The sequence below is a fragment of the Sminthopsis crassicaudata genome, chromosome X, assembly GCF_048593235.1.
Source record: "Sminthopsis crassicaudata isolate SCR6 chromosome X, ASM4859323v1, whole genome shotgun sequence".
Taxonomy (NCBI): Eukaryota; Metazoa; Chordata; class Mammalia; order Dasyuromorphia; family Dasyuridae; genus Sminthopsis; species Sminthopsis crassicaudata.
Genome location: NC_133623.1, coordinates 84,437,870 through 84,453,595, shown reverse-complemented (window position 1 = coordinate 84,453,595; position 15,726 = coordinate 84,437,870). Strand labels below are relative to the sequence as shown.

General features: G+C 41.6%; 2 protein-coding genes across 4 annotated transcripts in view; one reads left to right on the top strand and one right to left on the bottom strand.

Moving 5' to 3' along the window:
• LOC141549155 (transcriptional regulator ATRX-like) overlaps positions 1-15,726 on the top strand; it is a 796,624-nt gene that overhangs the window by 600,940 nt on the left and 179,958 nt on the right. The gene's annotated exons all lie outside the window — the stretch shown is intronic.
• Positions 10,138-13,746, bottom strand: LOC141548644 (eppin-like). The gene is made up of 4 exons (XM_074277655.1): positions 13,552-13,746; positions 13,154-13,285; positions 12,067-12,234; positions 10,138-11,401 (listed from the first exon to the last, which is right to left on the bottom strand). The coding sequence occupies exons 1-4, from the start codon at positions 13,646-13,648 to the stop codon at positions 11,340-11,342; spliced, it is 459 nt and encodes a 152-aa protein (XP_074133756.1). The 5' UTR covers positions 13,649-13,746; the 3' UTR covers positions 10,138-11,339.

Here is a 15,726-nt window from a genome sequence, read left to right as displayed (position 1 = left end):
GGGGGTAGCTAGCACAAAAGGGGTGGCATCCAGGGAGGAGAGAGTGACAGGTGGGAATGGGACCTTTGCAAAGAATGCATTAGGCCTCATCTGTGGGCCACCCTGGGGGTGGTGATGGCACACCCAGCAATCCCGGACACCCCCATTCCCCACAGAGTCCCCTACTCTGACCAAGAAGTTGCCTCCCCACTGGCGAGGGCCCTCAGAGTAAGACTAGGAAAGCTGGAGAGAGAGCACCATGAGTAGAGTCCTCAGGATGAGGAGGGAAGAAGTTTATAGGCAATGTCCCTTTCCTTCTCCAGAGATTTCTCAGGATTTTTGTGAAAGAGAAACTTCAGGTCCTCCAAGGGCTCACAGAAATATCCTGAGGTATCTGAAGGAGAGGAAACAAGCATCATGTTTAATCCTAGAAATCCGAGTCCTGCGGGGGGCCCCTTCCACTTTAACTGCCTTTGGGGAGGTCAGAACGACTTTGGGCTTTTCCACTTTATAAAGGGCTTTGGCTACAGCTTGGGTTACCTGGGAAGTAAAGGCCGGCCCCTTATCGCTCTGTAAAGAGCTGGGCAGGCCAAAATGAGATATGATCTTCTTCAGCAAGCACTTAGATACCTCCTGAGCCTTCTCAGTCCTGGAAGGAAAAGCTTCTGCCCAGGTAGTGAAGGTGTCAACAAATACCAGGAGCAACTGGAAATCTCTGCAAGGGGGCATGTCTCGTTGCCAGTCCTCAGCGGAGTATGTCCCTGTCCTCTGGACTGGCTTCAGGAGAGGTGCGGACTTAACAGCTTCCTCAGGATTCCCCTGGCCACAAACTGGGCAGGCCTGCCAGACCTGCCTGACTGTGTCTCCCAGCTTGTGGCCAGTGAAGATGCATTTCCCCAGGGAATGGAGAGCATGTCTCCCCAACTGTGTGACCTGATGAAGATCAGAGATCCCTTTCCACTGACTTGCCTCTGGGATTAAGGGGTGGTTTGAGGGCATTTGCAACCAGCCAGAAGGAGAAAGGATGTACCCCCTTTCTTCTGCAAGGGTTTTTTCCTGTGAACTATAGAAAGGGTATAAGAATCAGGGAGCTGAGGGATTAAAGGTGCCATGGTCAGGGGGTGAATAGGCGGCAACTTTAGCAGCTGAATCTGCAAGCCTGTTTCCCTAAGCCTGAAGCGAATCTCCCTTCTGATGTCCTTTATAGAATATGACTGAAACCTCCCTCGGTTCATAGACAGCTTGCAATAGATGCAGGATTTCTTCTGCGTGTTTAATGAGAGAATTCTTTGCTGTCAACAGCCCCCTCTCTCTCCCAATCGCCCCATGAGTGTGCAAACTATGAAAAGCACATTTGGAGTCAGTATAGATGTTCACTCTCCTTCCCTTCCCAGTTCTACAGCTCTGTTTAAGGCTGTGAGCTCAGCCTCCTGGGCAGAAGTCCTAGGAGGCCATGGCTTAGCCTGCAGGGCACTATAAAGGGTCACCACAGAATGGCCTGCCTTTCTCTCCCCATTCTTGAGAAAGCTAGACCCATCTGTGAACCACTCCTCATCTGGGTTCTCAAGGGGAATTTCCCTTAAGTCAGATCTGCTAAAACAGACAGAACGTAGAGCTTCTTCACAATCACGGACAATCTCCCTTGGTTGAGAGATTTCAGGGAGCAGAGTGGCAGGATTTAAAGTGGGACAGACCCAGAGAGATAGATGAAGAACTGAAATAAGGAGGTGTCCTGATTATGGACTCTTCAAAGTTTATTGTTCAGATATATATATATATATATATATATGTATATATATATATATATATATATATATATATATATATATATACACATCAAATGCTCATAGACTTCATACAAAGTACACTCTTTGAAGTTCCTATAGTTTTCTCTAACAAATAAGATCTACTGTGAGGTAAAAGATTAAGCCTTGGATCTTGATTAATTAGACAGAGATACAAACACATCAGGGTAAAATTTATCATACCATTGTCTCAAGTATCTTTCTCCCAAATGCCTTTAGTCTCTATTGTGGGCTCTTTTTCCTGTCCTAAATTCAAAGGTTTGCCGTTAATCCAAAGAGGAGTGTTTGCATTTTGCTTCAGTCACTAGATTATTAATTTGTTATATTGACAAGCTGTCTCTGCTATTTCAGTAAGGGAGGTTTGGTGAGCCAAGTTACTGTAAGACTCAAAATCTGGAACGAAGTCTCACCTCCTGGCCCTCTATAGGGTCACACAGCTAGTAAGTATCTAACATGAAAGGGAGATGAGTCTTCTTTATGACAGGTCCATTGGGACATGTAGGTGCCCAGAAAACAATTGAAACTTGTTAAAAATTGAAAGGTTGATCAATGGAAAACATAAATCTGTCAGTAAACAAGCAAATAAATAAAATTAAAATAATGTTTAATGAATCCTAAAACAGAAGTTGGGTAAAGGCAAGGAAGGACACACTTTCTAATTAAAAAATCAAACAAACAAAAACAAACGGATGAGAGAAGGGGAAAGGAATCCGGTAAAAATTTGATAGGACATGAACACTTCACACCACCTAGCAAATTAAACTACAAATGTGTGTTCTTACCTGCTACCTCCATCTAGCTAATCAAATTATTTATATGAAGAGGTGCTGTGCAAGATAACTGTATAAATATGTATACATATATTGGATTTGACATATGTAAGGGTCCTTTAAATGGGCGGACACAGTGCATCAGGAGATTGAGGCCCAGAAGTAATTTCTGTGGATATTAGGACTGCCTTGTAGGTGGGATCTTGGCCACATTGAGATAGCTTCGTAATGGGTGACTCTCTCGCTGATTGGCTGTGTGTGTGACCTCACAGGCCCTTTATAAGCCCACTGTAGGCAGCAGTCCCTCTCTTTAACCTGGCGCTCTTCACCCTGGCTTCCTAGCCTGGGTGGCCAAGCCAAGATGAGTAGCCAAAAGAGGTAAGGATTTTGGTAGTGAACAAATGGGTCTTCTGACCAGGTGTTCACTAGGGAACCAACAAGTCAGGGCATCAGTCAGGGCATTATGTGAGTAGGTATAATAAAGGCTTTTAAGATTACACGTGGCTGTTCTTGAGCGCGCTACTGGTTAGTAAACTATAGATTCAAGAGATTGTGGCCAGAGACCTTTGAAGGCCTCAGAGGAGGCGAGCTGGGTAGAGTTCACACTGCAAAGGACAGTGGTCAAAGGTACTCTGTTGGGCCTAGGACAGACTAGTAATTGTAACTGCCAGGAGAGCACGTTACAACATATACTTTAACATATTTAACATGTATTGGATTACCTGCCATCTAGGAGAGGGGATGGGGAGAGGAGGGGAAAATTTGGAACAGAAGGTCTTGCAAAAGTCACTGTTGAAAAATTACCTATGCATATGTTTTGTAAATAAAAAGATATAATAAAAAACCAAACAAATAATTGGATAATGAAGAGGGGCTGTGTCCAGAGAAGCTGTGTCACTATATTGTTGTTACAATTCTGTGCTGTGCATGCTCAAAATAAAACTGCTGTTGTTAACTGTCCAATGACAACCCAGTAGTTTATTTCATTCCAACACTGACCCTGACAAAAAGAAATCACTTGAGCTCAGACCTCCTTCAACAGACTGGCCAAGAGAGATACCCAGAGACTTCTGGACAGACTGACACTGTCCAAAAGAAGCCTCCTCCTGACAGTAGGGATGGAGTGATATAACCTTTCTTATATGTTACAAATACAAAGAAAGAAAATCATAACAAGTATACACATGAAAGAGTTGGGAGAATTGGGAACACCATTTCTAGGCTCAAAAACTTTGAAAAAGAGCAGAGGTGACAAAACAAAATGTGAAGTAGGCAATTATTTATTCGATTTTGAGTTAAATTGCTTTAGGTTTTAAAACATTTGTTGATCATGTACCCATTGGTTCACCATAATTTTAGGCTGTTCAGAAGTATTGGGCAGATATAAATGGGGAAGGATAGAGATTAGGGGGAACAGTGCTCTGGGAAAATTTCCAGATAGAAAAACTGCCACTATTCTTCTATATATTTCACTACATTCTCTTTGGATCATACATGCATTTTCACTAAATTAGGAAGTCACTGGGATATCAACATTGAATTTGTGGGGTTCAGAATGTGGAAGTGGTGTTGCCAAAGGGGATATGTATTACAGTGTTTAATAGGGTTATTTGCATATAGTGAGTTCTTATTTTTTTTCTTCATTCATTTATCCATGGCTAACAGTACAGAGTCCTTCTTGAAGAGATGAGTTTGGGGCTGTTAAATAATTAAAAGTCTCCAATATTTTTTCTGGAAATATATCTAAAGGCAATGTCAAAAATATCAAGAAAATGCAAGTTGGATGAAAGGTTAGGAGGCTGGAGTTCCCATGGCAATGTTCTTTGTGACTATTTTGCAGATTATAGGAACAGTGCCTGGTACTTGTCCTCCAGGACATGCTCTGAATGATTCAGGAGATCTGTTTATGATTTTAGATGAGGGTCCTTAATTGTCTTTCTTTCTTTTTCTATTATAGCTTTTTATATACAAAACATATGTATGGGTAATTTTTCAACATTGTTCTTTTCAAAAACTTCAGTTTCAACTTTTCTCCTCCTTGCCTCCACCCCCTCCTCTAGATAGCAGGTAGTACCACACTTGTTAAATATGTTAAAGTATATGTGAAATACAATACATACATACATACATACATATCTATACAGTTATCATCTTGTTACACAAGAAAGATCAGATTTAGAAAGAAGGTAAAAATAACCTGAGAAGAAAAAACAAAAACACAAACAATAACAGAAAGAATGGAAATGTTTTGTTGTGGTCCATACTCATTTCCCAGGATCCTTTCTCTGGGTGTAGCTGGTTCTGTTCATTACAGATCAATTGGAACGGATTTGGATCCTCTCATTGTTAAAGAGAGCCATGTCTATCAGAACTGATCATCATATAGTTGTTGGAGTGCATAAGGATCTCCTGGTTTTGCTCATTTCACTCAGCATCAGTTTATATATGTCTCTCCAACCTCTCTGCATTCATCCTGCTGGTCATTTCTTATAGAACAATAATATTCCATAACATTCATATACCACAATTTACTCAGCCATTCTCTAATTGGTGGGCATCCATTCAATTTCCAGTTTCTAGCCACTACAAAAAGGACTGCCACAAACATTTTTGCACATATGGGTCCCTTTCCCTTCTTTATTATCTCTTTGGGATATAAGCCCAGTAGTAACACTGGTGGATCAAAGGGTATGTATGCACAGTTTGATAAGTTTTGGGACATAATTCCAAATTGCTCTTCAGAATGGTGGGATCAGTTCACAACTCCACCAACTATGTATCAGTGTCCCAGTTTTCCCATATCCCCTCCAACATTCATCATTATCTTTTCCTGTCATCCTAGCCAATCTGACAGGTGTGTAGTGGTATCTCAGAATTGTCTTAATTTGCATTTCTCTGATCAATAATGATTTGGAACACCTTTTCATATGAGTAGAAATAGTTTCAATTTCATTATCTGAAAATTGTCTGTTCATATCCTTTGACCATTTATCAATTGAAGAATGGCTTGATTTCTTATAAATTAGAGTCAATTCTCAATATATTTTGGAGATGAGGCCTTTATCAGAGCCTTTAGCTGTAAAAATGTTTTCCCAGCTTATTGCTTCCCTTCTAATCCTGTCTCCATTAGTTTTATTTGTACAAAAGCTTTTTAACTTTATATAATCAAAAATTTCTATTTTGTGATCAGTAATGATCTCTAGTTCTTCTTTGGTCACAAATTCCTTCCTCCTCCACAGGTCTGAGAGGTAAACTATACTATGTTCTTCTGATTTATTTATAATCTCATTCTTTATGCCTAGATCCTAAAAACATTTTGGCCTTATCTTGGTGTACGATATTAAGTGTGGGTCAATGCCTAGTTTCTAACATACTAATTTCCGATTTTCCCAGCAGCGTTTTTAATCAAATAATGAATTCTTATCCCAAAAGCTGGCGTCTTTGGGTTTGTCAAACACTAGCTTGCTATAGTTATTGACTATTTTGTCCTGTGAACATAACCTATTCCACTGATCAACTAGTCTATTTCTTAGCCAATACCAAATGGTTTTGGTGACTGCTGTTTATGTTTATAATATAGTTTTAGATCTGGTACAGCTAGGCTACCTTCATTTGATCTTTTTTTCATTAGTTCCCTTGAAAGTGTTGACCTTTTGGTTTTCCAGATGAATTTAGTTGTTATTTTTTCTAGGTCATTAAAATAGTTTTGGGGAGTCTGATTGATACAGCACTAAATAAATAGATTAGTTTAGGTACTATTGTCATCTTTATTATATTTGCTCCACCTATCTAAGAGCACTTAATATTTTTCCAATTGTTTTGATCTTACTTTATTTATGTGGAAAGTGTTTTGTAGTTTTGCTCATATAGTTCCTGACCCTCCCTTGGCAGATAAATTCCCAAATATTTTATACTATCAGCAGTTATTTTAAATGGAATTTCTCTTTGTATTTCTTACTGTTGGATTTTGTTAGTGATGTATTAAAATGCTGATGATTTATGTGCATTTACTTTGTATCCTGCAACTTTGCTAAAGTTGTGGGTTATTTCTAATAGCTTTTTAGTAGAATCTCTGGGGTTCTCTAAGTATACCCTCATATCATCTGTAAAGAATGATAATTTGGTTTCCTCATTACCTACTCTAATGCCTTTACTCTCTTTTTCTTCCCTTATTACCAAAGCTAACATTTCTAATACAATATTGAATAGTAATGGTGATAGTGAGCAACCTTGTTTCACTCCTGATCTTATTAGAAATGGTTCCAGTTTATCACCATTACATATGATGCTTATTGATGGTGCTAAATAGATACTACTGACTATTTTAAGGAAAAGTCTATTTATTCCTATATTCTCTATTGTTTTTTAATAGGAATGGGTGTTTGATTTTATCAAATGCTTTTTCTACATCTATTGAGATGATCTTATGGTTTTTGTTAATTGATATAGTCAATTATGCTAATAGTTTTCCTAATATTGAACCAGCCCTGAATTCCTGGTATAAATCCTACTTGGTCATAGTGTATTATCCTAGGGATGATTTTCTGTTATCTTTTTTTCTAGTGTTTTATTTAAGATTTTTGCATCAATGTTCATTAGGGAGATTGATCTTTAATTTTCTTTCTGTTTTTATCCTTTCTGGTTTAGGCATCAGTTGTCTGTGTCATAAAAGGAATTTGGTAGGAGTCCTTTATTCCCTATTTTTTCAAATAGTTTATATATCATTGGAGTTAATTGTTCTTTAAATGTATGGTAGAATTCACATGTAAATCCATCTGGTCCTGGGGATTTTTTTAAGAAAGTTGATTAATAACTTGTTCTATTTCTTTTTCTAAAATGGGACTATTTAACAAATTTACTACTTCCTCTGTTAATCTGGGTAACCTATATTTTTGAAGGTATTTATCCATTTCATTTATGTTATCAAATTTATTGGCATAAAGTTGGGAATTTCATCTTTATTAGTGGCAAGTTCTCCCTTTTCATTTTTAAGATTAACAATTTGATTTTCCACTTTCCTTTTTCTAATCAAATTTACCAAGGGTTTTTCCGTTTTGTTAGTTTTTTCATGGAACCAACTCTCAGTTTTATTTATTGATTCAAATGTTTTTTTACCTTCAATTTTATTGATCTCTCCTTTTATTTTTATAATTTCAAGTTTAGTGTTTGATTGGGGGGTGCCCAGGAACCATTTCACTGTACTTAGGCAGAGAAGCTTCTTTTATTTCCTTGTCTTCTGAAGATGAACTTCGATCCTCCCTGTTCCCATAATAAGTTTCTATGGTTGGACTTTTCTTTGCATGTTTTTTTTAATAAGGTGTATTAGTGCAAATACTTCTAAACTGTACAGTGAAGGGATAATGTCTCTCTAGCTTCACTTCAGTTCTCCCCTCTGACCTGGAACCCCAGACCAAGAGCCCTATTCTCCTACAAGTGCCTGCAGTCAGCAGCATCCCTGCCTCCCTGCCTCCCTGCCTTTGCACTGGTATATGTGATGGTTCCTTCTGGATGTATCCTGGCAGCACACTTGAGATTGGTGTTCCTAGTAAGTAGAGGTTCCCTCAGTCTGCTTGGACTCAGATCCCTGACTCTACTCACAGTCCAAGAGATGAAAGTCTCTATGGTTCCTGCTGAGGCTCCAGCCACACTCAGCTTGCTCCAGAGCTCCCCACTGGGTGTTTCTGAGGAGCTATGGGGAGGTGTTTGAATTTAAAATGGGTTAATCCTGGCCCTGGTTCTTCAAATCTTCTTGGGTTGCAACAGGAGGACCCCTTTCCTGCCAAAGTCTTCTTGATTTTTTTTACCAGACTATGTTTTCCCTGAGGTACAAATTTGTTCTATTTGTGAGGGAAAATTGGAGAGCTTGAAATATACTTACCTACTCCACCATCTTCCCAGAATCCTCTCTGAGTCCACATCTTTTGTCTTTTTCAATATTGTATTACAATCTCTCTCTATCCCTCTCTTTCTCTGTCTTTGTCTGTCTGTCTGTCTCCCTCCCTCTCAGTAGTTGCCAAATCTTGTGTGGTACAAAATCAGCTCAAGCAAAAAGAGGGTGGAAACATAATATTTTCACTCTATCTGTTGTTGTTTGTTTGCACTTTGTTTTCTTTCTCAGGTTTTTTTTTCTTCTTGATTCAATTTTTCTTGTGCAGCAAGATAATTGTATAAATATGTATACATATATTGGATTTAACATATATTCTAACATATTTAACATGTATTGGACTACCTACCATCTAGGGGAGGGAGTGGGGGGAAGGAGAGGATAATTTGGAAAAGAAGATTTTGCAAGGGTCAATGTTGAAAAATTACTCATGCATATGTTTTGTAAATAAAAAGCTATAATTTTTTTTAAAAAGAGGGAAAAAAGAGGGTGCAACTGGGGGATCCCATGGTGCTGAGTGCCTTGGGCTTGGGTTTTCCCCAGCCTCTTGATTTTCTCTGAATCAGCCCTGCTGAGTAGCTCAGCTGGGGAGAATGGGATACTACTCAGTCATGGGCACTCATTGTTATGCTGCAGACTCCATGGAGTCCATGCACAGTTCCTACTCCCAGAGGGCAGAGTGTGTGATATGGTGCTTTCTAACATCTAAATTGTTCTTGATTTGAATAAATCAACGACAAGTCAACAAGGCAGCTGAAGTGATTTTGTTGGAATCAAAGGTATAGAGTAAGAGGGACCCTGAACCCCAGAAAAGCTGGCCTTTTCAGTTACAGAGTCAGGTGGCACCTGTCAGTCTCTTGGGGGTGAGGGGGAATCTGTGACTACCCCCAGAAAGACTTTGGGGGAGTTTGTTACATCCTTGTCCTTTCCCCTTCACACAAGGAGTTCACTACACTTCCCTCCTCCACCCAGAAGACTCCCCATGCTCATGCTCCATGGAGGAGTAGGACAACTGGAGATGAAGGCTATCAGTGATTGTCAGGTTGAACCCAAATCCGGTATGGTTACCATCATTAAAGGAGCTATGGGGATGACCCTCCTCCTGGGCTCCTTGTCACAGACTCCTCTTCCTTGTATTTCTAAGGAAGGTCTGGTAGAAGGAGTACCCTCAGTAATGAGGATTGATAGAAGAGACATGTGGCAGTGGGAGACTTCAGAGCCTGCACAAGAGTTCCCAACTGCTTTCTCTTAACTTTCTTTCCAAAAGTCCGTAATGGACAAGCCTGAGGAATGGGAGTTCTGAAATGTGGCAGTTTTCTCTTGGGACAAGAGCTGCTGACTTTCAGGTTCAGATCAGGCTTCTTAGAGACAGCAGGAGAATCCAGTAACTGAAGAACCAAAGTCACAAGAGGGATGTCCCCATATTAGGATGCACAAAGGACTTCAGCCTATTGGACATGAGATCATTTTCTGTGCTAACAGAGAGAAATGATTTTTGTTCTCCCTGCCCCTGCTCCATTTTTTTCAACCATCTTGGGGAACTCTTGTGGTAGTTCCCATTCCTTTTTTTCCTTTTTTCTTTATCTGGCAACAAAGAATCAAGATTCAAGGCTTTATTTTAATATGTTTTATTCACAGGAAGAAAAGAGTACATCAACCTAGGAAAAACATAATTGTTAAAGGACTCAAGAAAGGCAGTGTAGTATAGAGGAAAGAGCATTGGCTGGGTACCAAGCAGTACTGGCTTCATTTCTCCTCTGCCATTTATTATATGATGTGGGTCAAATCACACAATCGATTTTGGACCGTACTTTCTCATTGTTCAAAATGTGAATGTGTGGTGTGGGTGAGTGTGGGGGGGGAGGAAGGGGGGACTGGAGGGAGTTGTTCCCTTTCAGCTCTGAAACCTCACGATGCCATGTCTGGCCCACTTGTCCCTTTGGCCCTGCTCCCTCAAACTTAGTCCTTGCCCTGTAGCTTGGGAAGAAGAGGAGCAGTTGCTATAGAGTGAATCTTTAATCTCTCTTCTTTCCCATACAACATACAGACATTGGATAGCTATCTGGGGCAGTGGAGAGAGCTCAAGAAAGGCCTGAGTCCTAATCCAGTTTTAGACATTTCCTAGCTGTGTGACCCTGGACAAGTCATTTCACCCTGTCTGCCTCAGTTTCCTCATCTGTAAAATGAGATGGAGAAGGACATATCAAATCCATTCTTGTCAAGACAAGACCAAATGGGGTTAGGAAGAGTCAGACACTACTAAAATGACTCGACAACAACAGAAAGTCCCCAGGACTGGGTGTTTGGGGACCGTCATGATCCTTTTGGCCTTGGGGAGCCATGTTTATATGTCCTCAGTCCACCTGGGCTCCAAAGAGAAGAGCTCTTTCTCCCTACGATCACTGCTCACAGGGTAAGATTGGCCTTGGTCAGCATTCCTGCCCCAATTTCAGGAGGGTTTAGATTATCCTGGACAGAGGTTGTTCACAAATTAGAGCTGGAAGGGACCTGGGAGGCCCTCAAGTCCACCCCCATGTGACCAATGAGAAAAGTAAGACTAGTAAAGGGGAAACACCTGGCCCAGGCTCCCACCTCTAAGAAGTGTCAGGATGTGAGGAGTCCAATCCCAGGTTTGGGGCTGACTTTCTGGGGGACCCTGTGTATATGATCAAACTTCTGATATGCAAGAATGGAAGGGGAAGCCTCAGAAGGGAGTGAGCTTTTCGTCTCTGGAGGCCTTCAGGCAGAGGCTGGAAGTGCCCTTGCAGTGGGACGTTGGGGAGGAAATTCTGGAGGAGTAGGCAGGGGACAAGATGACGCCAGAACTGCCCGGTAGCTCTCAGACGCTCTATTCTGTGAAGCAGGGAGATTGCTGAAGCATGTCAGAGGGACATATTTCTAAGTTTTCACAGTAATTGATTCACCTTCCACATCAAAGCGGTTTATTGTTACTCCATGTCCTAGAAGAAAGCAGAAAGTACAGACTTCTCATTTCCAAGACCTCATCCCCTTGGCTCCAGACCCCCTACCCACACCCCTCCACAGGCAAGATGTCCACCCTTATCTCACTCTCCCCCGGATCATGGACGGGATGTCCCAGGCAATGTGCACAGCTTTACATACTGTCGGTTCATTCTGATTTCTTCATCTTCGTGCCTTTGCTCACACTGTACAGACCATATTATCCCCATCCTTCCCACCCCGGACTCAATAAACTCCCCTGGCTCCCTATCATCTCCAAGATCCAATATCAGTTCCTTTGTGTGGCACTCAAAGTCCTTCATAACCTATCCCCTCCCCTCCCTTTTCCATCTTCTCTACATGACACTCCCCCATGGGCTCTTTGATCCAGTACCTTTGGTCTCCTCTTGGCTGTTCCTCAGACAAGACCATTCATCTGGACAACTTTCCTGGCTGTCCCTCCATACCCAGGATGCACTCCCACCTCCCTTCTCCCTCCTGGGCTCCCTGGTGTCCTTCAAACCCCAGATCAACCCCACCTTTGGCAGGCAACCCAGTGGCCCCAGTTGATTAGGAACTAATCAGGATCAGAGCCTAATTGGACTCCTGGTTTCGGGCTCACGTTGTTGGACACACTACTGCCTCCTAAATGCCTTGGCCTTACCATATGCTAAACAAGTATTCTTGCAAACATCGTGAGACTGGAAGTCGTTTTTGCCTTCATTGCACCAGTTGAGCTTGAAGGGGTGACACGTATTGTTTTCAGCATTGAAGTACCATCGCGTTAAAATGTTGGAACAAGGCTTAACGTTGACAGCCTCCTCACATGGGTCTGAAATGAGATTAGACAATTGGGAGATCAAGGAAAGAGTTTGAGGGTCAACCTCCTCTTCCCATCCTCATACATCATCAGTGCTGACTATCTGGAAGAGTCTTTAGCTGGGAATGCAGAGACCTGGCTCCCAGGTCCAGCTGGGAGCACCTGGGGTCAATGTCTGTGATCCCAAATTCCCATTGCTAGGCTGTAGCCCAGAGCTGGAGTCAGGATGCAAGAGTCCCCCTCCTTATCCAAGCCCCTTCCCATCACATCTGCTTCCTCGGATTGTAACCCAAGGTCCAAGAGTCCCTGTACCAAGTCATGAGCCCGGTAGTTCTCAGTGCCAGAGATAGGGGCAGTGAGGTTGGGGCCATGAGCAGAAGCAGGCATCCTGCTGCAGAGGTGAGAGCAGGGGGCACTGCCAAAAGTAGATACTCTTTCCCTCCCCTTAGAAATTCCCACCTGATGTGCAAGCCCAATTCACATGCCATCTCTTCTAGGAAGATGTTTCTGGAACCATCTTCTCTCTTGGTTCTCAGATAGCATTTGGCATTTCCTGGATTCACGGTAATGTTTATTCTGGGTCTGTGCTTCTGTTTTATGCAGTAGATTGCAGAGAGCTCCACGAGGACAGGCACTTATATAAACTTCCTATCATCCTTAGAGCTCATCCAGGCTCTCTGGGTTTTGTAGGTGCTTAATAAATGCCTGCTAGCTGACTGGTTGAAGGGAGGGAGGGAGGAAGGAAGGAAGGAAGGAAGGAAGGAAGGAAGGAAGGAAGGAAGGAAGGAAGGAAGGAAGGAAGGAAGGAAGGAAGGAAGGAAGGAAGGAAGGAAGGAAGGAAGGAAGGAAGGAAGGAAGGAAAGGAAGGAAGGAAGGAAGGAAGGAAGGAAGGAAGGAAGGAAGGAAGGAAGGAAGGAGGAAGGTTGCTTACCTTCACTGGAGTTTATGCATTGCATTCTACAGCTGAATGAGCAACATCTCTCTGTGGCTTTGCAATCCTTGTCTCTGAAGCAAGCACTGGACTCTTTGAAAAGGCACTTCTCTTTGATTCTGGGGCATGCCCCTAGGGCAGAGCATGGCAGGAAATCTTTCTGTAATCACCCTCTCCCCCTTCCTTTTCACAACACCATCATCCCCTCTCCTATTCTATGCTTGATTCTGGGGAAAAAAATCTCTTTGGGGAAACTTTCTGAGCTTCAATAGAGTTGGGGGGTTCCCTCCCACCTGGATTTGTTCTTTCCCAGTCTTCCCCCGGTCCCCACCCTAGCTCTAGGAGTCTCCCCAAGGAGTGGGTAGAAGTTTTCCCCCCTCATTTCCCCCATTACTTACGGCCACGTTTAAATCTAAGGAAAGCCAACAGCCTATTGTGGTCCTGACTCAGGATCATTAGCAGCATCAGAATCAAGAAGCATCTTTGAGTGTCCATGGTGCTCAGGGTTGGCAGAAGTAAGGGCTCTTCTCTCCTACAGCCTCTGCCTCCTTGCTGGTCTGACTGCTTGCCTTCCCTAGGGCCAGACTCCTCAGCCAATCTCCAGGTAGTTTATCAAAGCCTAACTATCTGTGGGCTGTGTCAGCATGTCAGAGCCCCACCTACACCAACCTCCTCGAAGAGTCTGATTGGGCAGTCTTTAATGTCTAAATCCCTGGCTAGGGGCAGCACTAATCTGGGTCATAGCTGCAGTGGGAGGCCAAGGAACCTCTTTGACTCCTTTTCCCCCAGCCTCATGGGGCACCAACACACTGCTCTTTTCCACTTCATTATCTTTCCTTTCTTGGGGTTCAAAATGAGCTCCCAAAAGGTTGGGGTTGCAGACCAGTGTTTTGATGTGTCTCAAGTGAATTTGCAGTCTTAAACCCATCTCCAAGTCAAGGGGCAAAGTTTATTGTAATTGTGATGCCAACTGAAGTGGGTTAAGTTCCAAAAAGATTTAACAAAAAACCAGGAGCAGGAAGACAAGTTTATAGCAAAAGGCAGAGGTCTGGTTCTTCATGTCACTGATACACTAATTTTATGGCCCAGAGGTAGAAATGAGGAGTGTCCAGTATGCACCTCACCATTTGTGTCAGAAATGCTGTTATCAGTGACTGTTATCTGGAAGTCATCAGAGTTTCTAGGACTATATTCCTGAAGCCAGGAGACTTTAGGATCATTGAAAAATAGATTGGAATAACAGCACTCCTAAAATCTGGGGCATCAGGATTACTGCAGTATTTCTCCTAGAAGCTGCACCTCCATCACATTTACTTGAGATAACTGCTCATAATACTTTTCCTGTTAATCCCTAATGTGAGAAATGGTGGGAGAAAAATATTCTGCTCCCACACATTGTAATTTAGCTATAAAGATAAGGAGGGGAAGGCTTATCAATGGTCTATACTATCTTGGCCAGTATTGGCGGGCTTATAGTCACAAAAGAACTAGTTCAAACACAAAGTGAAGATGAGGATTCCAAAGGAAGCAGGAAAGGAATAACAAGTAATAATAACAAAAGAGTTGTCCTTGCTCCATAGTCATCAACTAGACATGTACTCTAGAGTAGATCCTAACCTGTGACCCAGTCACAGTTCAATGAGGAAACTTATTGAAAAAGTTCAATAAGGAACTTAAAAGACAGAAGAAAAATGGAGAAAAGAAATGACAGCTTTGCATGAGAGGATGGAAAAGGAAACAGAAAATAACTGAAGAAAACAACTCCTTAAAAATACAGTTGGTGAAATGGAAAAAAATATGCATATGCATACATATATATTGAAAAAACCTTAAAAATGGATTTAGTGAAATGGAGACAGAACAACTCATTGAAAAAATAGGATTGGTGAAATGAGAAAAGAACAACTCTTTTAAAAATATAATTGGTGAAATGGGGAAAAAAAATCCAGTGAACAAAACCGGTCTTTAAAAGTACAATTGGCCAACTGAAAAAGGAAGTAAACAAACTAAATGAAGAAAATATTCACTAAAAATTAGAACTGGACAAAGGATCTGAATGTTCAATGACACATCAAGAGTAGGTCAAACAAAACCAAAAAGAAAAAAAAGGGAAAAAAATAGAAGTTGGAAAAACAACTGACCTGGAAAATAGATCCAGGAGAGCCAATCTAAGAATTATTGAGCTGTCTGAAAGCCACAATAAAAGAAAGAGCCTGGACAACATCTCTGCCCACAAGATTCTTGGGAAGTAAAGGCCCTCAATCCCACAACAGCAAAGAGTTCATACATGATTTAGAATGGGAAAAAAACATCTTTGAGACATTCTAGTCCAACCTTAAACTTAGAGAAAGGGGAAATTTCCTAATTAACCTGGTCAATTAAGACAAAAGAACAAACATTTTTAAACATTAACTATATGCCAGGCACTGCGCTAAATGTTTTATAAGTATTCTTTCATGCAATCCTCACAACAACCTTAAGAGAAAGAGGCTATTAAAATTCCATGAGAAACTGAGGCAGAAAAAGGTCAGATGAGTATTCCAAGTTTGCACAGTGTCTCAGATCACATTTAC